At 52.2% G+C, this 27,842-nt stretch overlaps 1 protein-coding gene across 2 annotated transcripts; it reads left to right on the forward strand.

The window, feature by feature from the left end:
• Positions 1–7,882: 7,882 nt before the first annotated feature.
• On the forward strand, positions 7,883–27,461 carry SLC66A1 (solute carrier family 66 member 1). 2 transcript variants are annotated; one of them, XM_083161926.1, is made up of 9 exons: positions 7,883–8,485; positions 8,556–8,738; positions 10,950–11,155; positions 23,933–24,062; positions 24,265–24,352; positions 24,493–24,644; positions 24,814–24,906; positions 25,004–25,189; positions 26,382–27,461. In XM_083161926.1, exons 3-9 carry the CDS (start codon positions 10,971–10,973, stop codon positions 26,484–26,486), a joined length of 939 nt encoding a protein of 312 aa, XP_083018052.1. In that variant the 5' UTR covers positions 7,883–8,485; positions 8,556–8,738; positions 10,950–10,970; the 3' UTR covers positions 26,487–27,461. The 2 variants fall into 2 exon arrangements, with proteins under 2 accessions (XP_083018052.1, XP_083018051.1); XM_083161925.1 differs by having other exon boundaries at positions 7,883–8,738.
• The last annotated feature ends 381 nt before the right edge of the window (positions 27,462–27,842 follow it).

The following is a 27,842-nucleotide window of genomic DNA, read 5'->3' on the forward strand; positions in this document are numbered from 1 at the left end:
CGGGCCCCGCCCCTTAATCTGTGCCCCGCCCTTTATACCTAGGGGTACATTTAAAAGTGATGCAGTGTGGATGTTGCCCACAGCAACCTATCAGACCACAGCTATCATTTTGTAGGATTCAGTAGAGCAGTGGTTCCCAACGCTGGTCCCCAGGGACCCCCAACAGTGCACGTTTTCCAGGTCACCCGGCAGGTGCACAGGTGCACTTATTACTCTGTGCACATTTTAAAAGATCCACAGGTGGAGCTAATCATGTCACCTGTGATTCTGTGTGGTGACCTGGAAAACGTGCACTGTTGGGGGTCCCTGGGGACCAGCGTTGGGAACCACTGCAGTAGAGAAATGATAGCTAGCATCTGGTTGTTCTGTGCAACATTCCCACTTTTCACATTTTGAAGCATTGTTACATTTACCCCCTAGATTCAATTACTGCTCCCAAAGGAAAAACCAAATAACACATTGATTTATCCCCCCCCCCCCAAAGATTGATTCCACAAACTCACAGCGCGCTGGCCATGTGCCCACAGCAAAAATAGGGTGTGGCCTTGTGAGAGTGACGTGATTGTAGGCCACACATCCTGACCTCAAGGCCACGCAGAAATCCTGATTTCTAGTTCAGAAAGTTGTGGGGTATCCAGTGTCCAGCAATAATATCTGTCATTTCTTATTAGTGTCCTGCTATATAATGAACCCGCTTTATCACCAATCACCTTACTAGTGTCCAACTGTATAATAAATCCCCTGTTTCAACAGTCACCTCTTACTAGTGTCCAGCTGTATACTATGTTCCCTGTATCCCCAGTCACCTCTTACTAGTGTCCTGCTATATAATATATCACCAATCACCTTACTAGTGTCCAGCTGTATAATAAATCCCCTGTATCAACAGTCACCTCTTACTAGTGTCCAGCTGTATACTATGTTCCCTGTATCACCAGTCATCTCTTACTAGTGTCCAGCTGTATACTATGTTCCCTGTATCCCCAGTCACCTTTTACTAGTGTCCAGCTATATACTATATCCCCTGTATCCCCAGTCACCTCTTAATAGTGTCCAGCTATATAATATATCCCCAGTCACCTCTTACTAGTGTCCAGCTATATAATATATCTCACTCACCTCTTACTAGTGTCCAGCTATATAATGTATCCCACTAACCTCTTACTAGTGTCCAGCTATATAATGTATCCCACTCACCTCTTACTAGTGTCCAGCTATATAATGTATCCCCAGTCACCTCTTACTAGTGTCCTGCTATATATGTTCCCTGTATCCCCAGTCACCTCTTACTAGTGTCCAGCTATATAATATATCCCCAGTCACCTCTTAGTGTCCACCTATATACTATATCCCCTGTATCCCCAGTCACCTCTTACTAGTGTCCAGCTATATAATATATCCCCAGTCACCTCTTACTAGTGTCCAGCTATATAATATATCCCAGTCACCTCTTACTAGTGTCCAGCTATATAATATATCCCCAGTCACCTCTCACTAGTGTCCTGCTATATATCACCAGTCACCTCTTACTAGTGTCCAGCTATATAATATATCCCCTGTATCCCCAGTCACCTCTTACTAGTGTCCTGCTATATAATATATCACCAGTCACCTCTTACTAGTGTCCAGCTATATAATATATCCCAGTCACCTCTTACTAGTGTCCAGCTATATAATTATCCCAGTCACCTCTTACTAGTGTCCAGCTATATACTATATCCCCTGAAGGTACTTGTTTCCTATCTGGGCGCCCACTAAGTTAATTGCGCACCATGCTATTCTCCGTAGAGAAATCGGATCGCATCGCATCGTACACATACACGATATTGAACGATGCGATGCGATGCGATCCGATTCGATTTCCCTTAGGAAACAATGTTAAATGGCTCAATTTAGCCAAATTATCATAGGAACAATAGTAAATGGGCCAAAAACACCCCTGAACATTGAAATGTCCCCCCAAAAGTAGTTGACGCCACCCCGCCATCAACGTGAACCCGAAGCGTGGCGAGCCCGCGAGGGGCGGCGGTACGCGTCCTCCGACCTTTTCATGCCCTACTATCCACGTCGGCGTGGAGTGAGAATAGAATAGTGTGGCGAGCCCGAAGCGTGGCGAGCGCACGCGGATACCTTCACAGGTAAACGCGTCCCTTCGCGGGCTTCCCAGGTGTCCGCGTCGCCCGCGAGGGGACGCGTATAACTGTGAAGGTATCCGCGTCCCCTCGCGGGGCTCGCTGCGCTCGCCACGCTTCGGGCTCGGTGGCTCGCTGCGCTCGCCACACTATTCTATTCTCACTCCACACCGACGTGGATAGTAGGGCATGAAAAGGTCGGAGGACGCGTACCGCTGCCCCTCGCGGGCTCGCTGCGCTCGCCACGCTTCGGGTTCACGTTGATGGCGGGGTGGCGTAAACTACTTTTGGGGGGACATTTCTATGTTCAGGGGTGTTTTTGGGCCATTTACTATTGTTCCTATGAGAATTTGGCTAAATTGAGCCATTTCACATTGTTTCCTATGGGAAATCGAATCGGATCGCATCGCATCGTTCAATATCGTGTATGTGTACGATGCGATGCGATCCGATTTCATTACGGTGCCGTACGTAGAAAACCTGGGCGCCCAGATAGGAAACAAGTACCCCCCTGAATCCCCAGTCACCTCTTACTAGTGTCCAGCTATATAATATATCCCCTGTATCCCCAGTCACCTCTTACTAGTGTCCAGCTATATAATATATCCCCTGTATCCCCAGTCACCTCTTACTAGTGTCCAGCTATATAATATATCCCAGTCACCTCTTACTAGTGTCCAGCTGTATACTATGTTCCCTGTATCCCCAGTCACCTCTTACTAGTGTAAAGCTATATACTATATCCCCTATATCACCAGTCACCTCTTACTAGTGTCCAGCTATATAATATATCTCCTGTGTCCCCAGTCACCTCTTACTAGTGTCCAGCTATATAATATATCCCAGTCACATCTTACTAGTGTCCAGCTATATAATATATCTCCTGTGTCCCCAGTCACCTCTTACTAGTGTCCAGCTATATAATATATCACCAGTCACCTCTTACTAGTGTCCAGCTATATAATATATCTCCTGTGTCCCCAGTCACCTCTTGCTAGTGTCCAGCTATATAATATATCCCAGTCACCTCTTACTAGTGTCCAGCTATATAATATATCCCAGTCACCTCTTACTAGTGTCCAGCTATATAATATATCTCCTGTGTCCCCAGTCACCTCTTGCTAGTATCCAGCTATATAATATATCCCAGTCACCTCTTACTAGTGTCCAGCTTTATAATATATCACCAGTCACCTCTTACTAGTGTCCAGCTATATAATATATCCCAGTCACCTCTTACTAGTGTCCAGCTATATAATATATCTCCTGTGTCCCGAGTCACCTCTTACTAGTGTCCAGCTATATAATATATCCCAGTCACCTCTTACTAGTGTCCAGCTATATAATATATCTCTTGTGTCCCCAGTCACCTCTTACTAGTGTCCAGCTATATAATATATCCCAGTCACATCTTACTAGTGTCCAGCTATATAATATATCCTGTCTCACCAGTCACCCCTTACTAGTGTCCTGCTATATAATATATCACCAGTCACCTCTTACTAGTGGCCAGCTGTATATTATATCACCAGTCACCTCCTACTAGTGTCCAGCTATATAATATATCCCAGTCACCTCTTACTAGTGTCCAGCTATATAATATATCACCAGTCACCTCCTACTAGTGTCCAGCTATATAATATATCTCCTGTGTCCCCAGTCACCTCTTGCTAGTGTCTAGCTATATAATATATCCCAGTCACATCTTACTAGTGTCCAGCTATATAATATATCTCCTGTGTCCCCAGTCACCTCTTACTAGTGTCCAGCTATATAATATATCCTGTCTCACCAGTCACCCCTTACTAGTGTCCTGCTATATAATATATCACCAGTCACCTCTTACTAGTGTCCAGCTGTGTAATATATCTCCTGTGTCCCCAGTCACCTCTTACTAGTGTCCAGCTATATAATATATCCCAGTCACATCTTACTAGTGTCCAGCTATATAATATATATCCTGTGTCCCCAGTCACCTCTTACTAGTGTCCAGCTATATAATATATCACCAGTCACCTCTTACTAGTGTCCAGCTATATAATATATCCCAGTCACCTCTTACTAGTGTCCAGCTATATAATATATCTCCTGTGTCCCCAGTCACCTCTTACTAGTGTCCAGCTATATAATATATCCTGTCTCACCAGTCACCCCTTACTATTGTCCTGCTATATAATATATCACCAGTCACCTCTTACTAGTGTCCAACTGTGTAATATATCTCCTGTGTCCCCAGTCACCTCTTACTAGTGTCCAGCTATATAATATATCCCAGTCACATCTTACTAGTGTCCAGCTATATAATATATCTCCTGTGTCCCCAGTCACCTCTTACTAGTGTCCAGCTATATAATATATCACCAGTCACCTCTTACTAGTGTCCAGCTATATAATATATCCCAGTCACCTCTTACTAGTGTCCAGCTATATAATGTATCCCCAGTCACCTCTTACTAGTGTCCAGCTATATAATATATCCCAGTCACCTCTTACTAGTGTCCTGCTATATAATATATCCCAGTCACCTCTTACTAGTGTCCTGCTATATAATATATCCCCAGTCACCTCCTACTAGTGTCCAGCTATATACATAGTTACATAGTAGGTAAGGCTGAAAAAAGACTTGCGTCCATCTAGTTCAACCTGGTATAGATATCCATTGCTGATTTGGTAGGTTCTGATATTTTACAGACAATTTATATTTCTTATTTGTACCCATGGATGTTTTTCTCCAGTAAATGTTTGTCCAACTTTGCCTTGAACGCATTTAATGAGCCAGCCGTTACCACCTCTCTGGGAAGAGAGTTCCAGAGTTTGACTGTTCTGACCGTAAAGAAATTCTTTCTACTAGCTGAATGAAATCTTTTTTCTTCTAATCTATACTCATGCCCTCGCGTCCTAGATTCCTTTCTAGTAGAAAAGAGGGTGTGTGACAGTTCCTTATATTGGCCCTTGATATACTTGTACATGTTGAGCATGTCCCCCCTATAGTGGCATAATTACCCATGAGTCCCTAGTTTCCATTCCCCCTCTTAATACATGCCAGAATTTTGTTAGCCTTTTTTGTAGCTTCATTACAATGGGCACTACATCCTAGTTTGCTGTCTATTTGGACTCCTAGATCCTTTTCAAGTATGGAATTACCCAGTTCCTTTCCGCTAAGGTTGTAACTTGCACACTGGTTGTGTCTCCCAAGGTGCATAACCTTACATTTATCTACATTGAACCTCATCTTCCATTTTTTTGCCCACTCATCTAGAATTGTAAGATCATTTTGAAGCATGGTGACATCTTCTGATGATTTGATGACTTTGCTAAGTTTTGTATTGTCCGCAAAGATGGATACATTGCTGAGTAACCCTATCCCAATATCGTTAATAAAAATGTTAAACAAAATGGGCCCCAAAACCGAACCCTGGGGCACTCCACTTAGTACCGGTATCGTATCTGATACGGAACCATTCACAACCACTCTTTGTTCTCTATTACATAGCCAATTCCCTACCCATCTGCAGATATTTTCACCCAATCCTAGGTTCTCCATTTTATTAATCAATCTCGTGTGTGGGACAGTATCAAATGCTTTAGCGAAATCTAGGAAAATCACATCTACAGCATTTCCATTATCGAGGTTTTTGCTAACCTCTTCATAGAACCCTAGTAGATTAGTTTGGCATGAACGATTTTTCACGAACCCATGTTGGTTAGTACTGAGTAGACGGTGATGATCTAAATATTCCTGGATACCATCCCTTAAAAATCCTTCAAATAGTTTACCCACAATTGATGTTAAACTAACGGGTCTGTAATTAGCGGGATCTTCCTTTTTTCCTTTTTTGAATATTGGCACTACCTCTGATATTCTCCAATCTTTTGGTACTATACCTGACGATAGTGACTTGCTATAGATATAATGTAGGGGGGTAGCTAGTTCATCCCTTAATTCCATTAATACCCTCGGATGAATCCCATCTGGCCCTGGTGACTTATTTGTTTTGAGTTTGCTTAGCCTCAGTATTATTTCCTTCGGCGTGAAATCCACAATGAGATCTGGCTTATTTGTCCCGTTTGTGGTAAATGTTCGTTCCACAGCCTGCTCTCCCTTAGTAAATACTGATGAGAAGAACTCATTTAACAGTTTTGCTTTTCCCTTGTTCCCTTGTATAATATATCCCAGTCACCTCCTACTAGTGTCCAGCTATATAATATATCACCAGTCACCTCCTACTAGTGTCCAGCTATATAATATATCCCAGTCACCTCTTACTAGTGTCCAGCTATATAATATATCCCAGTCACCTCTTACTAGTGTCCAGCTATATAATGTATTCCCAGTCATCTCTTACTAGTGTCCAGCTATATAATATATCCCAGTCACCTCTTATTAGTGTCCTGCTATATAATGTATCCCCTGTCACCTCTTACTAGTGTCCTGCTATATGTATCCCCAGTCACCTCTTACTAGTGTCCTGCTATATAATGTATCCCCTGTCACCTCTTACTAGTGTCCTGCTATATGTATCCCCAGTCACCTCTTACTAGTGTCCTGCTATATAATGTATCCCCTGTCACCTCTTACTAGTGTCCTGCTATATGTATCCCCAGTCACCTCTTACTAGTGTCCTGCTATATGTATCCCCAGTCACCTCTTACTAGTGTCCTGCTATATAATGTATCCCCAGTCACCTCTTACTAGTGTCCTGCTATATAATATATCCCCAGTCACCTCTTACTAGTGTCCTGCTATATAATATATCCCCAGTCACCTCTTACTAGTGTCCTGCTATATGTATCCCCAGTCACCTCTTATTAGTGTCCTGCTATAAAATATATCCCCTGTCACCTCTTACTAGTGTCCTGCTATATGTATCCCCAGTCACCTCTTATTAGTGTCCTGCTATATAATATATCCCCTGTCACCTCTTACTAGTGTCCTGCTATATGTATCCCCAGTCACCTCTTACTAGTGTCCTGCTATATAATGTATCCCCTGTCACCTCTTACTAGTGTCCTGCTATATGTATCCCCAGTCACCTCTTACTAGTGTCCTGCTATATAATATATCCCCAGTCACCTCTTACTAGTGTCCTGCTATATAATATATCCCCAGTCACCTCTTACTAGTATCCAGCTATATAATATATCCCAGTCACCTCTTACTAGTGTCCAGCTATATAATATATCCCAGTCACCTCTTACTAGTGTCCTGCTATATGTATCCCCAGTCACCTCTTACTAGTGTCCTGCTATATAATGTATCCCCTGTCACCTCTTACTAGTGTCCTGCTATATGTATCCCCAGTCACCTCTTATTAGTGTCCTGCTATATAATATATCCCCTGTCACCTCTTACTAGTGTCCTGCTATATGTATCCCCTGTCACCTCTTACTAGTGTCCTGCTATATAATGTATCCCCTGTCACCTCTTACTAGTGTCCTGCTATATGTATCCCCAGTCACCTCTTACTAGTGTCCAGCTATATAATATATCCCAGTCACCTCTTACTAGTGTCCTGCTATATAATGTATCCCCTGTCACCTCTTACTAGTGTCCTGCTATATGTATCCCCAGTCACCTCTTATTAGTGTCCTGCTATATGTATCCCCAGTCACCTCTTACTAGTGTCCTGCTATATAATATATCCCAGTCACCTCTTACTAGTGTCCTGCTATATAATATATCCCAGTCACCTCTTACTAGTGTCCTGCTATATAATGTATCCCCAGTCACCTAGTGCCCTGCCATATAGTAAACCCCCTGTGTTATCCTCTAGTCACTTCTTACTATAGTGTCCAGCACTATAACACATCCTTGGCAGCCCCCTGTGTACATTAATGATGCAGGTACAGGACAGTACGGTCGCTGTGTATAGGGAGCCGCCGTTCTATGCACTATAACAGTATATAATGACGTCAGAGCACTGATCCAGCACAGTCAGCAGATCCCCACAGCCTGAGCAGTGACGTTACCTGAGTCACATGACAGAGGCGGATCATGTGACCTGTGAGACTTGTTTTCTGATAGTTTACACTCACAGGAAGAAGAGTCACACAGAGAGCAGCAGGCAGTGTACAGACAGACAGACATACATACATACATACATACATACATACATACATACATACATACATACATACATACAGGGGCATGTAACTAGCCATGTGCAGGGGAGGGGGTCTGTAGGGTTCATCCTAGAGGGCTCACATAGATATCATACATGAGCAGGTGCAGGGGTCACACATAGTAACACATATACATGTACAGCAGTCATACATGATCAGGTACAGCAGTCACACAGAGTACATGTACAGCAGTCATACATGATCAGGTACAGCAGTCACACAGAGTACAAGTACAGCAGTCATACATGATCAGGTACAGCAGTCACACAGAGTACATGTACAGCAGTCATACATGATAAGGTACAGCAGTCATACATGATCAGGTGCAGACATAACACAGTACATGTACAGCAGTCATACATGATCAGGTGCAGGGTGTACAGGTGACACCTATGAGCCCATCATAGGGTACATCATAGGGTACCTCAGATCTCCTGGAACCGCAGCTGCAGATACCCATCTCCTGGGGAATACACATCACAGGTGAGATCCAGGGTTTGTGGGGTCACAGTTTATGATGTTACCAGTATTTGGGGTTACTGTGTCTGTATAGGGGGTGCTACTGCAGGGACACTGCCTTGCTGTCAGCACAGAGATCATTAAGGAGTATTTCCGGGAGTATGTTCCTGATACATAAGGTGCTGTCCTGTGCGGTATTCCCGGTACATAAGGCGCTGTCCTGTGCGGTATTCCCGGTACATAAGGCGCTGTCCTGTGCGGTATTCCCGGTACATAAAGGGCTGTCCTGTGCGGTATTCCCGGTACATATGACGCTGTCCTGTGCGGTATTCCTGGTACATAGGGCGCTGTCCTGTGCGGTATTCCCGGTACATAAGGCGCTGTCCTGTGCGGTATTCCCGGTACATAAGGCGCTGTCCTGTGCGGTATTCCCGGTACATAGGGCGCTGTCCTGTGCGGTATTCCCGGTACATAGGGCGCTGTCCTGTGCGGTATTCCCGGTACATAATGCGCTGTCCTGTGCGGTATTTCCGGTACATAAGGCGCTGTCCTGTGCGGTATTCCCAGTACATAAGGCGCTGTCCTGTGCGGTATTCCCGGTACATAAGGTGCTGTCCTGTGCGGTATTCCCGGTACATAGGGCGCTGTCCTGTGTGCTATTTCAGGTACATAAGGCGCTGTCCTGTGCAGTATTCCCGGTACATAAGGCGCTGTCCTGTGCGGTATTCCCGGTACATAGGGCGCTGTCCTGTGCGGTATTCCCTGTACATAGGGGGCTGTCCTGTGCGGTATTCCCGGTACATAAGGTGCTGTCCTGTGCGGTATTCCCGGTACATAAGGTGCTGTCCTGTGCGGTATTCCCGGTACATAGGGCGCTGTCCTGTGTGTTATTCCCGGTACATAGGGCGCTGTCCTGTGCGGTATTCCCGGTACATAAAGGGCTGTCCTGTGCTGTATTCCCTGTACATATGGTGCTCTCCTGTACGGTACTCCAGGTTCACAGGGTGCTGAACTGTGTGGTATTCCCGGTACATAGGGGGCTGTCCTGTGCGGTATTCCCGGTACATAGGGCGCTGTCCTGTGCGGTATTCCCGGTACATAGGGCGCTGTAGTGTGCGGTATTCCCGGTACATAAAGGGCTGTCCTGTGCGGTATTCCCTGTACATATGGTGCTCTCCTGTACGGTACTCCAGGTGCACAGGGTGCTGAACTGTGTGGTATTCCCGGTACATAGGGTGCTGTCCTGTGCGGTATTCCCGGTACATAGGGCGCTGTCCTGTGCGGTATTCCCGGTACATATGGTGCTCTCCTGTACGGTACTCCAGGTGCACAGGGTGCTGAACTGTGTGGTATTCCCGGTACATAGGGGGCTGTCCTGTGCGGTATTCCCGGTACATAGGGCGCTGTCCTGTGCGGTATTTCCGGTACATAAGGCGCTGTCCTGTGCGGTATTCCCGGTATATATGGCGCTGTCCTGTGCGGTATTCCCGGTACATAAGGCGCTGTCCTGTGCGGTATTCCCGGTACATAGGGGGCTGTCCTGTGCGGTATTTCCGGTACATAGGGCGCTGTCCTGTGCGGTATTCCCGGTACATAGGGCGCTGTCCTGTGCGGTATTCCCGGTACATAGGGCGCTGTCCTGTGCGGTATTTCCGGTACATAGGGCGCTGTCCTGTGCGGTATTTCCGGTACATAGGGCGCTGTCCTGTGCGGTATTCCCGGTACATAGGGCGCTGTCCTGTGCGGTATTCCCGGTACATAGGGCGCTGTCCTGTGCGGTATTCCCGGTACATAGGGGGCTGTCCTGTGCGGTATTCCCGGTACATAGGGCGCTGTCCTGTGCGGTATTCCCGGTACATATGGGGCAGTCCTGTGTGGTATTCCCGGTACATAAGGCGCTGTCCTGTGCGGTATTCCCGGTACATAAGGCGCTGTCCTGTGCGGTATTCCCAGTACATAAGTCGCTGTCCTGTGCGGTATTCCCAGTACACAGGGTGTAGATTGGGTCGCTGGTCCCTGGTGGCAGCAGAGCCTCTATGGCAGAGTGGGTGTGGCTAACACTTCTGCACCTTGTCCTGGATTTCCCTCCTGTTGTTATGACTGTGCCGGAGATGAGTCAGCCCCACTGGCTACAGGTTGGCATCAGTGACTGTATATATCATACTGGTGAGAGGTTATTATAGGGGCTCTGTGGTTCTATTATATATAACGGAGGGGTATCTGCTTGTATTTCAGGTGTGTGCAGAGTCCAGCAGCATGTGGTTGGCATTGCTTTCATGGGGACTGGAGGGTCCTTCCCCGCCAAAGAACTTCTCAGACTGTAAGAATGGCACGGAGTGGGTGTGGAACATCTTTAACGAGTGTGCCTCCGACGCACGGGACCTCTCCAGCATGTGCCTGGGGCTCTTCTCCATCCTGTGCTTTGTGGCCGCCTCCTTCCCGTGAGTACGATGCGCCTTGTTCCGTTATAGTGGTCACCCAGTCATTAGGTGACATTGGTCAGAGCTCACTAGGACTTCCCCAGTTGTCTCAGCATCAGGGACCGCAGCAGATTGTGGTTCCTCATCCAGAACATCAGTGACTCAGCGAGTTGTGGTTGTGGGGACGCAGGAAGTGCTGAGCTGGGTAAGTGTGTGGTTCCTATTGCACACAGTGACCCCAGCACGTGTGGTTCCTTACACTGAACCGTGTCAGCATCTGCAGGGTGTGTTAGAGGAAGGCGTGTAAAAATATCATCTAGATCAGGGGTGGCCGGACTTTCCTAACCCGTGATCTACTTTTTGTGCACTTACTCAGCGGCGATCTACCGGCGTTTCTCACTTCATAAAATATTCCCCTCCCACTGAATAACGGGGAGATGGTGGGTGACTGGCGAGGCTGGGGAGACGGGAAGATAGTGGGTGACTGGCGAGGCTGGGGAGATGGTGGGTGACCGGCGAGGCTGGGGAGATGGTGGGTGAACGGCGAGGCTGGGGAGATGGTGGGTGACTGGCGAGGCTGGGGAGACGGGGAGATAGTGGGTGACTGGCGAGGCTGGGGAGACAGGGAGATAGTGGGTGACTGGCGAGGCTGGGGAGATGGTGGGTGAAAGGCGAGGCTGGGGAGATGGTGGGTGACCGGCGAGGCTGGGGAGATGGTGGGTGACCGGTGAGGCTGGGGAGATGGTGGGTGACCGGCGAGGCTGGGGAGATGGTGGGTGACCGGCGAGGCTGGGGAGATGGTGGGTGACTGGCGAGGCTGGGGAGATGGTGGGTGACCGGCGAGGCTGGCGAGGCTGGGGAGATGGTGGGTGACTGGCGAGGCTGGGGAGACGGGGAGATGGTGGGTGACTGGCGAGGCTGGGGAGACGGTAGGTGACCGGCGAGGCTGGGGAGACGGGGAGATGGTGGGTGACTGGCGAGGCTGGGGAGATGGTGGGTGACCGGCGAGGCTGGGGAGATGGTGGGTGACTGGCGAGGCTGGGGAGACGGGGAGATAGTGGGTGACTGGCGAGGCTGGGGAGATGGTGGGTGAAAGGCGAGGCTGGGGAGATGGTGGGTGACCGGCGAGGCTGGGGAGATGGTGGGTGACCGGCGAGGCTGGGGAGATGGTGGGTGACCGGCGAGGCTGGGGAGATGGTGGGTGACCGGCGAGGCTGGGGAGATGGTGGGTGACCGGCGAGGCTGGGGAGATGGTGGGTGACTGGCGAGGCTGGGGAGATGGTGGGTGACCGGCGAGGCTGGGGAGATGGTGGGTGACCGGCGAGGCTGGGGAGACGGGGAGATGGTGGGTGACTGGCGGGGCTGGGGAGATGGTGGGTGACCGGCGAGGCTGGGGAGACGGGGAGATGGTGGGTGACCGGCGAGGCTGGGGAGACGGGGAGATAGTGGGTGACTGGCGAGGCTGGGGAGACGGGGAGATGGTGGGTGACCGGCGAGGCTGGGGAGACAGGGAGATAGTGGATGACTGGCGAGGCTGGGGAGACAGGGAGATAGTGGGTGACTGGCGAGGCTGGGGAGACAGGGAGATAGTGGGTGACTGGTGAGGCTGGGGAGACAGGGAGATAGTGGGTGACTGGTGAGGCTGGGGAGACAGGGAGATAGTGGATGACTGGTGAGGCTGGGGAGACAGGGAGATAGTGGGTGACTGGCGAGGCTGGGGAGACAGGGAGATAGTGGGTGACTGGGGAGGCTGGGGAGACAGGGAGATAGTGGGTGACTGGCGAGGCTGGGGAGACAGGGAGATAGTGGGTGACTGGCGAGGCTGGGGAGACGGAGATAGTGGGTGACTGGCGAGGCTGGGGAGACAGGGAGATAGTGGGTGACTGGCGAGGCTGGGGAGACGGGGAGATAGTGGGTGACTGGCGAGGCTGGGGAGATGGTGGGTGACTGGCGAGGCTGGGGAGACGGGGAGATAGTGGGTGACCGGCGAGGCTGGGGAGATGGTGGGTGACTGGCGAGGCTGCGGAGACGGGGAGATAGTGGGTGACTGGCGAGGCTGGGGAGACGGGGAGATAGTGGGTGACTGGCGAGGCTGGGGAGACAGGGAGATAGTGGGTGACTGGCGAGGCTGCGGAGACGGGGAGATAGTGGGTGACTGGCGAGGCTGGGGAGACGGGGAGATAGTGGGTGACTGGCGAGGCTGGGGAGACAGGGAGATAGTGGATGACTGGCGAGGCTGCGGAGACAGGGAGATAGTGGGTGACTGGCGAGGCTGGGGAGACAGGGAGATAGTGGGTGACTGGCGAGGCTGGGGAGACAGGGAGATAGTGGGTGACTGGCGAGGCTGGGGAGACGGGGAGATAGTGGGTGACTGGCGAGGCTGCGGAGACAGGGAGATAGTGGGTGACTGGCGAGGCTGGGGAGATGGTGGGTGACTGGCGAGGCTGGGGAGACGGGGAGATAGTGGGTGACCGGCGAGGCTGGGGAGATGGTGGGTGACTGGCGAGGCTGCGGAGACGGGGAGATAGTGGGTGACTGGCGAGGCTGGGGAGACGGGGAGATAGTGGGTGACTGGCGAGGCTGGGGAGACAGGGAGATAGTGGATGACTGGCGAGGCTGGGGAGACAGGGAGATAGTGGGTGACTGGGGAGGCTGGGGAGACGGGGAGATAGTGGGTGACTGGCGAGGCTGGGGAGACAGGGAGATAGTGGGTGACTGGCGAGGCTGCGGAGACAGGGAGATAGTGGGTGACTGGTGAGGCTGGGGAGACGGGGAGATAGTGGGTGACTGGCGAGGCTGGGGAGACAGGGAGATAGTGGGTGACTGGCGAGGCTGCGGAGACGGGGAGATAGTGGGTGACTGGCGAGGCTGGGGAGACGGGGAGATAGTGGGTGACTGGCGAGGCTGGGGAGACGGGGAGATAGTGGATGACTGGCGAGGCTGCGGAGACAGGGAGATAGTGGGTGACTGGCGAGGCTGGGGAGACAGGGAGATAGTGGATGACTGGCGAGGCTGCGGAGACAGGGAGATAGTGGGTGACTGGCGAGGCTGGGGAGACAGGGAGATAGTGGGTGACTGGCGAGGCTGGGGAGACAGGGAGATAGTGGGTGACTGGCGAGGCTGGGGAGACGGGGAGATAGTGGGTGACTGGCGAGGCTGCAGGGACAGGGAGATAGTGGGTGACTGGCGAGGCTGGGGAGATGGTGGGTGACTGGCGAGGCTGGGGAGACGGGGAGATAGTGGGTGACCGGCGAGGCTGGGGAGATGGTGGGTGACTGGCGAGGCTGCGGAGACGGGGAGATAGTGGGTGACTGGCGAGGCTGGGGAGACGGGGAGATAGTGGGTGACTGGCGAGGCTGGGGAGACAGGGAGATAGTGGATGACTGGCGAGGCTGGGGAGACAGGGAGATAGTGGGTGACTGGGGAGGCTGGGGAGACGGGGAGATAGTGGGTGACTGGCGAGGCTGGGGAGACAGGGAGATAGTGGGTGACTGGCGAGGCTGCGGAGACAGGGAGATAGTGGGTGACTGGTGAGGCTGGGGAGACGGGGAGATAGTGGGTGACTGGCGAGGCTGGGGAGACAGGGAGATAGTGGGTGACTGGCGAGGCTGCGGAGACGGGGAGATAGTGGGTGACTGGCGAGGCTGGGGAGACGGGGAGATAGTGGGTGACTGGCGAGGCTGGGGAGACGGGGAGATAGTGGATGACTGGCGAGGCTGCGGAGACGGGGAGATAGTGGGTGACTGGCGAGGCTGGGGAGACAGGGAGATAGTGGGTGACTGGCGAGGCTGGGGAGACAGGGAGATAGTGGGTGACTGGCGAGGCTGGGGAGACAGGGAGATAGTGGATGACTGGCGAGGCTGGGGAGACAGGGAGATAGTGGGTGACTGGCGAGGCTGGGGAGACAGGGAGATAGTGGGTGACTGGCGAGGCTGGGGAGACAGGGAGATAGTGGGTGACTGGCGAGGCTGGGGAGACAGGGAGATAGTGGGTGACTGGCGAGGCTGGGGAGACAGGGAGATAGTGGATGACTGGGGAGGCTGGGGAGACAGGGAGATAGTGGATGACTGGCGAGGCTGGGGAGACAGGGAGATAGTGGGTGACTGGTGAGGCTGGGGAGACAGGGAGATGGTGGGTGACTGGTGAGGCTGGGGAGACAGGGAGATAGTGGATGACTGGCGAGGCTGGGGAGACAGGGAGATAGTGGGTGACTGGTGAGGCTGGGGAGACAGGGAGATAGTGGGTGACTGGCGAGGCTGGGGAGACAGGGAGATAGTGGGTGACTGGCGAGGCTGGGGAGACAGGGAGATAGTGGGTGACTGGCGAGGCTGGGGAGACAGGGAGATGGTGGGTGACTGGTGAGGCTGGGGAGACAGGGAGATAGTGGATGACTGGCGAGGCTGGGGAGACAGGGAGATGGTGGGTGACTGGTGAGGCTGGGGAGACAGGGAGATAGTGGGTGACTGGCGAGGCTGCGGAGACGGGGAGATAGTGGGTGACTGGCGAGGCTGGGGAGACAGGGAGATAGTGGGTGACTGGCGAGGCTGGGGAGACAGGGAGATAGTGGGTGACTGGTGAGGCTGGGGAGACAGGGAGATAGTGGGTGACTGGCGAGGCTGGGGAGACAGGGAGATAGTGGGTGACCGGCGAGGCTGGGGAGATGGTGGGTGACTGGCGAGGCTGCGGAGACGGGGAGATAGTGGGTGACTGGCGAGGCTGGGGAGACGGGGAGATAGTGGGTGACTGGCGAGGCTGGGGAGACAGGGAGATAGTGGATGACTGGCGAGGCTGGGGAGACAGGGAGATAGTGGGTGACTGGGGAGGCTGGGGAGACGGGGAGATAGTGGGTGACTGGCGAGGCTGGGGAGACAGGGAGATAGTGGGTGACTGGCGAGGCTGCGGAGACAGGGAGATAGTGGGTGACTGGTGAGGCTGGGGAGACGGGGAGATAGTGGGTGACTGGCGAGGCTGGGGAGACAGGGAGATAGTGGGTGACTGGCGAGGCTGCGGAGACGGGGAGATAGTGGGTGACTGGCGAGGCTGGGGAGACGGGGAGATAGTGGGTGACTGGCGAGGCTGGGGAGACGGGGAGATAGTGGATGACTGGCGAGGCTGCGGAGACGGGGAGATAGTGGGTGACTGGCGAGGCTGGGGAGACAGGGAGATAGTGGGTGACTGGCGAGGCTGGGGAGACAGGGAGATAGTGGGTGACTGGCGAGGCTGGGGAGACAGGGAGATAGTGGATGACTGGCGAGGCTGGGGAGACAGGGAGATAGTGGGTGACTGGCGAGGCTGGGGAGACAGGGAGATAGTGGGTGACTGGCGAGGCTGGGGAGACAGGGAGATAGTGGGTGACTGGCGAGGCTGGGGAGACAGGGAGATAGTGGGTGACTGGCGAGGCTGGGGAGACAGGGAGATAGTGGATGACTGGGGAGGCTGGGGAGACAGGGAGATAGTGGATGACTGGCGAGGCTGGGGAGACAGGGAGATAGTGGGTGACTGGTGAGGCTGGGGAGACAGGGAGATGGTGGGTGACTGGTGAGGCTGGGGAGACAGGGAGATAGTGGATGACTGGCGAGGCTGGGGAGACAGGGAGATAGTGGGTGACTGGTGAGGCTGGGGAGACAGGGAGATAGTGGGTGACTGGCGAGGCTGGGGAGACAGGGAGATAGTGGGTGACTGGCGAGGCTGGGGAGACAGGGAGATAGTGGGTGACTGGCGAGGCTGGGGAGACAGGGAGATGGTGGGTGACTGGTGAGGCTGGGGAGACAGGGAGATAGTGGATGACTGGCGAGGCTGGGGAGACAGGGAGATGGTGGGTGACTGGTGAGGCTGGGGAGACAGGGAGATAGTGGGTGACTGGCGAGGCTGCGGAGACGGGGAGATAGTGGGTGACTGGCGAGGCTGGGGAGACAGGGAGATAGTGGGTGACTGGCGAGGCTGGGGAGACAGGGAGATAGTGGGTGACTGGCGAGGCTGCGGAGACAGGGAGATAGTGGGTGACTGGCGAGGCTGCGGAGACAGGGAGATGGTGGGTGACTGGCGAGGCTGGGGAGACGGGGAGATGGTGGGTGACTGGCGAGGCTGCGGAGACGGGGAGATGGTGGGTGACTGGCGAGGCTGGGGAGACGGGGAGATAGTGGGTGACTGGCGAGGCTGGGGAGACGGGGAGATAGTGGGTGACTGGCGAGGCTGGGGAGACGGGGAGATAGTGGGTGACTGGCGAGGCTGGGGAGACGGGGAGATAGTGGGTGACTGGCGAGGCTGGGGAGACGGGGAGATAGTGGGTGACTGGCGAGGCTGCGGAGACGGGGAGATAGTGGGTGACTGGCGAGGCTGGGGAGACGGGGAGATAGTGGGTGACTGGCGAGGCTGGGGAGACGGGGAGATAGTGGGTGACTGGCGAGGCTGCGGAGACAGGGAGATAGTGGGTGACTGGCGAGGCTGCGGAGACAGGGAGATGGTGGGTGACTGGCGAGGCTGGGGAGACGGGGAGATGGTGGGTGACTGGCGAGGCTGGGGAGACGGGGAGATGGTGGGTGACTGGCGAGGCTGCGGAGACAGGGAGATGGTGGGTGACTGGCGAGGCTGGGGAGACGGGGAGATGGTGGGTGACTGGCGAGGCTGGGGAGACGGGGAGATGGTGGGTGACTGGCGAGGCTGGGGAGACAGGGAGATAGTGGGTGACTGGTGAGGCTGGGGAGACAGGGAGATGGTGGGTGACTGGTGAGGCTGCGGAGACGGGGGGATAGTGGGTGACTGGCGAGGCTGGGGAGACGGGGAGATGGTGGGTGACTGGCGAGGCTGGGGAGACAGGGAGATAGTGGGTGACCGGCGAGGCTGGGGAGACAGGGAGATGGTGGGTGACTGGCGAGGCTGGGGAGACAGGGAGATAGTGGGTGACCGGCGAGGCTGGGGAGACAGGGAGATAGTGGGTGACTGGTGAGGCTGGGGAGACAGGGAGATAGTGGGTGACTGGCGAGGCTGGGGAGACGGGGAGATGGTGGGTGACCGGCGAGGCTGGGGAGACGGGGAGATGGTGGGTGACCGGCAAGGCTGGGGAGACGGGGAGATGGTGGGTGACCGGCGAGGCTGCGGAGACAGGGAGATAGTGGGTGACTGGTGAGGCTGGGGAGACAGGGAGATGGTGGGTGACCGGCGAGGCTGGGGAGACAGGGAGATGGTGGGTGACTGGCGAGGCTGGGGAGACAGGGAGATAGTGGGTGACTGGCGAGGCTGGGGAGACAGGGAGATAGTGGGTGACCGGCGAGGCTGGGGAGACAGGGAGATAGTGGGTGACTGGTGAGGCTGGGGAGACAGGGAGATAGTGGGTGACTGGCGAGGCTGGGGAGACGGGGAGATGGTGGGTGACCGGCGAGGCTGGGGAGACGGGGAGATGGTGGGTGACCGGCAAGGCTGGGGAGACGGGGAGATGGTGGGTGACCGGCGAGGCTGCGGAGACAGGGAGATAGTGGGTGACTGGTGAGGCTGGGGAGACAGGGAGATAGTGGGTGACTGGCGAGGCTGGGGAGACAGGGAGATGGTGGGTGACCGGCGAGGCTGGGGAGACAGGGAGATAGTGGGTGACTGGCGAGGCTGCGGAGACAGGGAGATAGTGGGTGCAGATAGCTAGTGACTGGGGAAGCTTGGGGGATGGAGATAGAGGGTGAGTGGGGAATCTGGGGTGATGAAAGGAATATATATATATATATATATATATAGCAGTATTTTGGCACTCCCGTAGACAGGTAAATAACTGCAGCCTGTTCCCCAACACATACTATCCATGGACTACAAGGGTGCAGCATAATCATAAATACACATATACACACACACACTATATTTAAAAAAAAAGGCTGCTCCACCACCCCGGCCTCCGTGACCCCTCCCCTTGCCAATTGTCTCCAATTGCTCCGTCCCCGACTGTCATGTCATATCCATGTTCAGTGCCCCAGCAGCAGACACTTAATTCAGGTCTGACTTTTCCGCTCCTGATCTGACCCAGCCGCCTGTTGTATTGCTCTGGGAGTAGCTTGCAGGTGGCATTGGCAGGAGGGCAGATCACTGGAGGCATAGGCAGGCGAGTGGACAGCACAGGCGGCATCGCAAGCAACAAGCACGCAGGTGGACGGCATAGGCAGGCGGGCGGGCAGGCAACGGAAGCGTGACGGTGCCATATGCAGCTGTGTAACCTGCTGGCCCTGCTTCCTGTTCTGCCGGAGCTGCCGCCGCTGACCTGTCCTGACAGCTCTGCTTACTGAATTAACATGCAGTGCGCAGGTGACCTAACGTCACCCACACACTGCGATCTACTGGCGAGAGGTCCACGATCTACCAGTAGATCGCGATTGACCTTTTGGCCACCCCAGATCTAGATACTGTGCCCAGTTCTGTATAGGTCACTGGTGCAGCCTCATCTAGATACTGTGCCCGGTTCTGTATAGGTCACTGGTGCGGCCTGATCTAGATACTGTGCCCGGTTCTGTATAGGTCACTGGTGCGGCCTCATCTAGATACTGTGCCCAGTTCTATATAGGTCACTGGTGCGGCCTCATCTAGATACTGTGCCCGGTTCTGTATAGGTCACTGGTGCGGCCTCATCTAGATACTGTGCCCAGTTCTGTATAGGTCACTGGTGCAGCCTCATCTATATCCTGTGCCCAGTTCTGTATAGGTCACTGGTGCGGCCTCATCTAGATACTGTGTCCAGTTCTGTATAGGTCACTGGTACCACCTCATCTATATACTGTGCCCAGTTCTGTATAGGTCACTGGTGCTTCCTCATCTAGATACTGTGCCCAGTTCTGTATAGGTCACTGGTACGGCCTCATCTAGATACTGTGCCCGGTTCTGTATAGGTCACTGGTGTGGCCTCATCTAGATACTGTGTCCGGTTCTGTATAGGTCACTGGTACGGCCTCATCTAGATACTGTGTCCGGTTCTGTATAGGTCACTGGTGCTTCCTCATCTAGATACTGTGCCCGGTTCTGTATAGGTCACTGGTGCGGCCTCATCTAGATACTGTGCCCAGTTCTGTATAGGTCACTGGTGCTTCCTCATCTAGATACTGTGCCCAGTTCTGTATAGGTCACTGGTACGGCCTCATCTAGATACTGTGCCCAGTTCTGTATAGGTCACTGGTACGGCCTCATCGAGATACTGTGCCCGGTTCTGTATAGGTCACTGGTGCTTCCTCATCTAGATACTGTGCCCAGTTCTGTATAGGTCACTGGTACGGCCTCATCTAGATACTGTGCCCAGTTCTGGATAGGTCACTGGTACGGCCATATCTAGATACTGTGCCCGGTTCTGTATAGGTCACTGGTGCGGCCTCATCTAGATACTGTGCCCGGTTCTGTATAGGTCACTGGTGCTTCCTCATCTAGATACTGTGCCCAGTTCTGTATAGGTCACTGGTACGGCCTCATCTAGATACTGTGCCCAGTTCTGGATAGGTCACTGGTACGGCCATATCTAGATACTGTGCCCAGTTCTGTATAGGTCACTGGTACGGCCTCATCGAGATACTGTGCCCAGTTCTGTATAGGTCACTGGTACGGCCTCATCTAGATACTGTGCCCGGTTCTGTATAGGTCACTGGTGCGGCCTCATCTAGATACTGTGTCCGGTTCTGTATAGGTCACTGGTGCGGCCTCATCTAGATACTGTGCCCGGTTCTGTATAGGTCACTGGTGCGGCCTCATCTAGATACTGTGTCCGGTTCTGTATAGGTCACTGGTGCAGCCTCATCTAGATACTGTGCCCGGTTCTGTATAGGTCACTGGTGCAGCCTCATCTAGATACTGTGCCCGGTTCTGTATAGGTCACTGGTGCGGCCTCATCGAGATACTGTGCCCAGTTCTGTATTGATTACTGGTGCGGCCTCATCTAGATACTGTGCCCAGTTCTGTATAGGTCACTGGTGCAGCCTCATCTAGATACTGTGCCCGGTTCTGTATAGGTCACTGGTGCAGCCTCATCTAGATACTGGGCCCAGTTCTGTATAGGTCACTGGTGCGGCCTCATCTAGATACTGTGCCCGGTTCTGTATAGGTCACTGGTGCGGCCTCATCTAGATACTGTGTCCGGTTCTGTATAGGTCACTGGTGCAGCCTCATCTAGATACTGTGCCTGGTTCTGTATAGGTCACTGGTGCGGCCTCATCGAGATACTGTGCCCAGTTCTGTATTGATTACTGGTGCGGCCTCATCTAGATACTGTGTCCAGTTCTGTATAGGTCACTGGTACGGCCTCATCTAGATACTGTGCCCGGTTCTGTATAGGTCACTGGTGCAGCCTCATCTAGATACTGTGCCCAGTTCTGTATAGGTCACTGGTACGGCCTCATCTAGATACTGGGCCCAGTTCTGTATAGGTCACTGGTGCGGCCTCATCTAGATACTGTGTCCGGTTCTGTATAGGTCACTGGTGCGGCCTCATCTAGATACTGTGTCCGGTTCTGTATAGGTCACTGGTGCGGCTTCATCTCGAGCACTGTGCCAGTTCTGTATAGGTCACTGGTACAACCTCATCTAGATACTGTGCCCGGTTCTGTATAGGTCACTGGTGCAGCCTCATCTAGATACTGTGCCCAGTTCTGTATAGGTCACTGGTGCGGCCTCATCTAGATACTGGGCCCAGTTCTGTATAGGTCACTGGTGCGGCCTCATCTAGATACTGAGCCCAGTTCTGTATAGGTCACTGGTGCGGCCTCATCTAGATACTGTGTCCGGTTCTGTATAGGTCACTGGTGCGGCCTCATCTAGATACTGTGTCCAGTTCTGTATAGGTCACTGGTGCGGCTTCATCTCGAGCACTGTGCCAGTTCTGTGTCTCTGTATTGTGTCACTGCCAGGTAATATATGTTTGTATGTATGTATCTGGGGGTCACAGTCTGTGTCACTGCTGGGCAGTATAGGTGCTGTGTCTGTATCTGGGGTCATAGTCTGTGTCTCTATAATGTGTCACTGCCGGCCAGTATATGTGCTATGTCTGTATCTGGAGTCACAGTCTGTGTCTCTGATGTGTCACTGCCGGGGAGTATATGTGCTATGTCTGTATCTGGGGTCACAGTCTGTGTCTCTGTGATGTGTCACTGCCATCCAGTATATGTGCTGTGTCTGATCTGGGGGTCACAGTCTGTGTCTCTGTAATGTGTCTCTGCCGGGCAGTATAGGTGCTGTGTCTGTATCTGGAGTCACAGTCTGTGTCTCTGTGATGTGTCACTGCCGGGGAGTATAGGTGCAGTGTCTGTATCTGGGGTCACAGTCTGTTGCTGGGTACACACCAGGACGACTAGGGCCCGATCCCCTCAATCTAGATCCAATTCCGACCAATTGGATGTAGATTGTGTGGTGATTGGGCCCTTTTCTGTCCTGGTGTGGACCGATACCGATCCGATGCGCAGTCCCGCGGGTCGGTCGGTCGTTATTGAGATCCTACCTGCTGCAGGTAGGATCTCAATGACGACCATACAGCCGGGTGCGGGTCGCCATCGGATCGGACACGCTCACGGTGCACATCGTGAGCGGGTCGTGCCCCCCCCCCCGCGTCACCGTGAGCGGGTCGGACGAGACACTGACGACCCGCTCACGATGTGCATCGTGAGCGGGTCGCCCTGGTGTGTACCCTACATGTGTCTCTGCCGGGCAGTATAAATGCTGTGTCTGTATCTGGGGTCACAGTCTCTGTGATGTGTTACTGCCGTCCAGTATAAGTGCTGTGTCTGTATCTGAGGTCACAGTCTGTGTCTCTGTGATGTGTCACTGCCATCCAGTATAAGTGCTGTGTCTGTATCTGAGGTTACAGTCTGTGTCTCTGTGATGTGTCACTGCCATCCAGTATAAGTGCTGTGTCTGTATCTGAGGTCACAGTCTGTGTCTCTGTGATGTGTCACTGCCATCCAGTATATGTTCTGTGTCTGATCTGGGGGTCACAGTCTGTGTCTCTGTAATGTGTCTCTGCCGGGCAGTATAGGTGCTGTGTCTGTATCTGGAGTCACAGTCTGTGTCTCTGTGATGTGTCACTGCCGGGGAGTATAGGTGCAGTGTCTGTATCTGGAGTCACAGTCTGTGTCTCTGTAATGTGTCTCTGCCGGGCAGTATAAATGCTGTGTCTGTATCTGGGGTCACAGTCTCTGTGATGTGTTACTGCCGTCCAGTATAAGTGCTGTGTCTGTATCTGAGGTCACAGTCTGTGTCTCTGTGATGTGTCACTGCCATCCAGTATATGTGCTGTGTCTGATCTGGGGGTCACAGTCTGTGTCTCTGTGATGTGTCTCTTCCCGGGCAGTATAGGTGCTGTGTCTGTATATGGGGTCATAGTCTGTGTCTCTATAATGTGTCACTGCCGGCCTGTGTAGGCGATGTGTCTGTCTCTGGGGTCACAGTCTGCGTCTCTATGATGTGTGACTGCCGGCCAGTATATGTGCTATGTCTGTATCTGGAGTCACAGTCTGTGTCTCTGTGATGTGTCACTGCCGGGGAGTATATGTGCTATGTCTGTATCTGGGGTCACAGTCTGTGTCTCTGTAATGTGTCTCTGCTGGGCAGTATAGGTGCTGTGTCTGTATCTGGAGTCACAGTCTGTGTCTCTGTGATGTGTCTCTGCCGGGCAGTATAGGTGCTGTGTCTGTATCTGTGGTCACAGTCTGTGTCTCTGTGATGTGACTGCCATCCAGTATATGTGCTGTGTCTGATCTGGGGGTCACAGTCTGTGTCTCTGTAATGTGTCACTGCAGGGCAGTATATGTGCTGTGTCTGATCTGGGGGTCACAGTCTTGTCCTCTCTCCATCCAGACAATACTACAAATCCTGCAAGACGGGGAACATGGACAAATCTCTATCTATCTGGTTTCTCTTAGGATGGTTGGCCGGGGACTCGTGTAATTTTGTAGGTGCATTCTTGTCCCACCAGCTCCCCATACAGGTAAGTCTGCACTGGCATCCTGCTGCGGTCTTCAGGGGGAGATGTGTCAAGCCTTCCATAGCAACCAGCCCTCTACCATTATAGGATGTACTTGCCATCTAGATGCTGATTGGTTGATTTGGGCACGGTTGAAGGCTCCATCTCCCCCATATTGCGATAACCTTATGGAATCTCCTGTTTCACCGGTGTCTCTCTTCCACAGACGTACACCGCGGTTTACTACGTGCTGGCGGACATGTTCATGCTATCTCTGTATCTGTACTATAAGTATCGGAACCAGGGACCCAGCAGTGAGTATAGTAGTTGTACACGTGGGGTCTGACATCTGATTATTAAGTTTTCTGCTGTTTCCTATGGAGTCAGGTGATCAGGGGGTATCGGGACGATTGTGCTGAGTTGTGTGAAGACTTTCTCCGTCCTGTATCCGCAGCCTCTCTGAGTATAAATGCCGTCTGTACCTTCGCTGTGTTCGGTACTGTGGTCGCTCTGCCTATGCTGAGGAGTCCGGTACTGGCCCCCCTGGACACACGCAGCCTGGTTGGCGGAAGACGCCTACTCTACACGGACAGCTCTGAATGCGAGGTGAGAACTGATGATGTCGTACCCCTCTCATTTCTGTTTTGTGTTATTCGGTCGCTCCTCTATTACTAAAATAGGGAAATCATCGTCCTCATCTTACTGCGCAATTCTGGTTAATTCTAAATCCCTGCATTTTCCCTGGTCCTTACGTCCCGTCCTCTTCCTTTTCCAGCCCTTCTCCACTCAGGAGATCATCGGAATTGCGATTGGTTCCGTATCCTCCTTGTTCTACCTCATCTCCAGGCTCCCGCAGATCATCACTAATGTAAGTGCATTGCCTGGCTGTAGGGGGCGCTGTGTGCGGGGCACCTGCAATAAGGGGACATTATATCTATTGATGCTCTTCTGTTTGTCGTTGGCAGTTCAGGAGAAGATCCACAGAAGGTCTATCTTTGTCCCTCTTTTTACTGATCGTACTGGGCAACCTGACCTACGGCCTCAGCGTCCTCCTGAAGAACCCGGACCAGGGGCAGTCTGAAGCCAACTACATTGTGCACCACGTGTCCTGGCTGATTGGGAGCTTGGGGGTTATGGCTTTGGATTTCATTGTATCCTTTGTCCTGTCTGTGTTGTTGATGTGTGTTTGCAGCGTTTGGTTCATTTACTGGTCCTTGCGCTTGATGTTGACAGTCGAAAGGCCGACCACACATGTGAAAAGGGTTGACATGGACAAAATGTTGACACATTGTAAAGGTTGACATGGTATAAGGTCGACATTAGTTTTTCATAATTTTTTAGACCGATTTGTTTATACTTTACCATCCCAGCGGCGAGCGCACACGATACACATATAAGGTTGACATGGACACAAAAGAAGTGAAAAACTCCACACCCATTATCTGTCCGGTATTGCACAGACACTTCCCTGCCGCCGTGTTCAGGTTCAAAACAAAACCTGCGATGGAACCTTCTCCGCCTGTTGGACTTGTTTGACGAGTTTTGCCGACTTAACTAGAATTACTAATTTCCGTCAAAAGATAAATAAGTGTTGGGCCTATGGAAGCCTCTTGCAGTGCGTTTATTGGGGCTTACGTTTGTGGGCTTTCTCCAGAGCTTAGCACCTGTTAGTGGTTTGCTGACGCTTTGTCTGTCCTACGAGAATTGATAATAGGCCCACCAGGAAGAGAATGCTCCGGCCTCCGCTACGAGGAAACCTGTAGACTACTCAGCATGGGTGGTGTACACAAAGTGATGTAGGGTCCCATAGTTACATGTTCCCTGTCCTCGGACATTTCTAGAGGTACCCCACGTACTAATGACATTGCATGGTTAAGTCATAACTGAAACGTGATACGTGAGCAGAATAACTGACATTTCCTGTAACCAATCCATCCACTTGTTACCACGGTTCCATACGTCTCTAAGAAGTGTGTTTCTCAGTTTTTAACAGGAGCTTTCCTGCAGAAGTAGTACTGCACGTAGAGGCAGCCATTGCAGTTGGTGCGCACACGCCGGATATAATTAATGATGTCAGCAGTGTTGCCAAGTAAATGTTCCAGCGCATACACACTGAATGATATTGTTCTGTGATGTCACCAGGTTCGCCTGCTGAGCGTACAATAATTTAATGTGATGTCACACTAGGTGATATTTTAAACGGTGCGTTCACACCTTTAAACTCGAATACCCTGCTTAAATGATTTTAATGAACATTACTTTAGCGGGGACATTTATTTAGAACTCTGTCAGATAAAATGTTCCTTCCAATACCAAGAATTACTTCTCCTGACTCTAGCACAGATAATCTTCCAGTTTTTCGTGTTTACCGTGCACAGTCGGAGTGTCGATGCGACAGGAGAAAGACAGCCTCTTCTGCACCCACCCACGAGTCCCACCGACACCTGAAAACCAGGCTCGCAAGTCTCATCCTCAACAGTCTTCCAAGCAGATGTGCGGTCTGCGTCCGGGGCAAACAACAGAACGATCAGAGAACTGTGACCCCCGTTTCTACTGGGACCTCCTGGCCTGGCCAAATCATGATGTCTTAATTGCCTAAATGGACCTTTATGTCCTCTCAAAAAAATGTTAAACCCCATTCACTTCCAAACGGAATATCTTACAGAAAATGGGAAATTTAGACAAGGGAAATCAGTTTTAAATGCTAATTTAAGATTTTGTTATGTAATCAGTTTTATAATTACTCGCTGCTTTCGTAGAAGGGGCTCTGTGTCGGAGCAGATCCCCTATTGCACATAAGGGAATCTAATATTTGAGTGTGTTGCTGTAGTTTATAGAGACTATTTCAGGACAGAGGTGCTCAGTCTGACCTGTTTTGCACTATAGGCTTAGGAAAGGGAAAGCTGACACTTTATAAGACACATGGTGCTTTTATCCGGTTCCAGTTGTGCTGCTTTATATAAGTGCTTATAACAAAGGAAGGGGGGGGGTGGGGTGGCTTGGAGATATGTTTCTGTGGTTCTTAGAGCCTCTTTCAGGGCACAAGTGCTCGGTCCTTGCTGCAGATCTGTTTTGCACAACAGACACAGAGAAGGGAAAGCTCCCACCGTGTATGACACGTGGTGTTTTATGGTCCTACAGGCCGATCCGATTCCAGTTATACTTCCCTATACTATGACTTATTGCTTACATAAAGGGACTAACTTTTATTAAAGAGAAAAAAAAAACCTGTTTGATTTGCTTGGCACTGGCATTGTTTCGCTCATAAACACAGGCCTGGAATAACTTTGAAGTTGAAATTCCACCTCTAGAAGCTGAACTGCTCTACTTGTTGTTCTTGGAATGACAGCAGATAATTGGCCATAAAAAAACTGAACCGCGCAGGGATTACTGGCAGAAATGTGACTCCAATTACAAAGGAAGTCATCAAACTTGTGGATAAAGCTGTCACAATATGGACGACCTGGGTGTTGTTTCACTGATAGTTTTGGTACTTGTTCTGGTGTGGTGTCTTACCGTATAAACCGTAGGTTCTGTCATTGTGCTGCTGTTTCCCCATAGCATGTTCCCGTCGGCAGCCTCAGGAGGGGAGGAATAGATCAGGGGACAGGGACTGCTGTGCGGGGCCCTTGTGGCGGGTCAGCTGTACCAAGGCAACACATTTGGGTACAGTCTACACAAATTGTATAATATAAAGGTAATGCCATGACACCACAGGCTGCTCCCTCTGTATAATAATAATGCCATGACACCACAGGCTGCTCCCTCTGTATAACCACAGGCTGCTCCCTCTGTATAATAATG

Source organism: Crinia signifera, chromosome 19 (assembly GCF_055691185.1).
Source record: "Crinia signifera chromosome 19, ASM5569118v1, whole genome shotgun sequence".
Lineage (NCBI taxonomy): Eukaryota > Metazoa > Chordata > Amphibia > Anura > Myobatrachidae > Crinia > Crinia signifera.

Coding starts and splice junctions, on each gene's coding strand:
- SLC66A1 (XM_083161925.1), top strand. CDS start 10,971: ATGTGGTTGGCATTGCTTTCATGGGGACTGGAGGGTCCTTCCCCGCCA. Junction 24,907..25,003: donor TCCCGCAGATCATCACTAAT/GTAAGTGCATTG, acceptor TGTCGTTGGCAG/TTCAGGAGAAGATCCACAGA. Junction 25,190..26,381: donor TTATGGCTTTGGATTTCATT/GTATCCTTTGTC, acceptor ACTCTAGCACAG/ATAATCTTCCAGTTTTTCGT.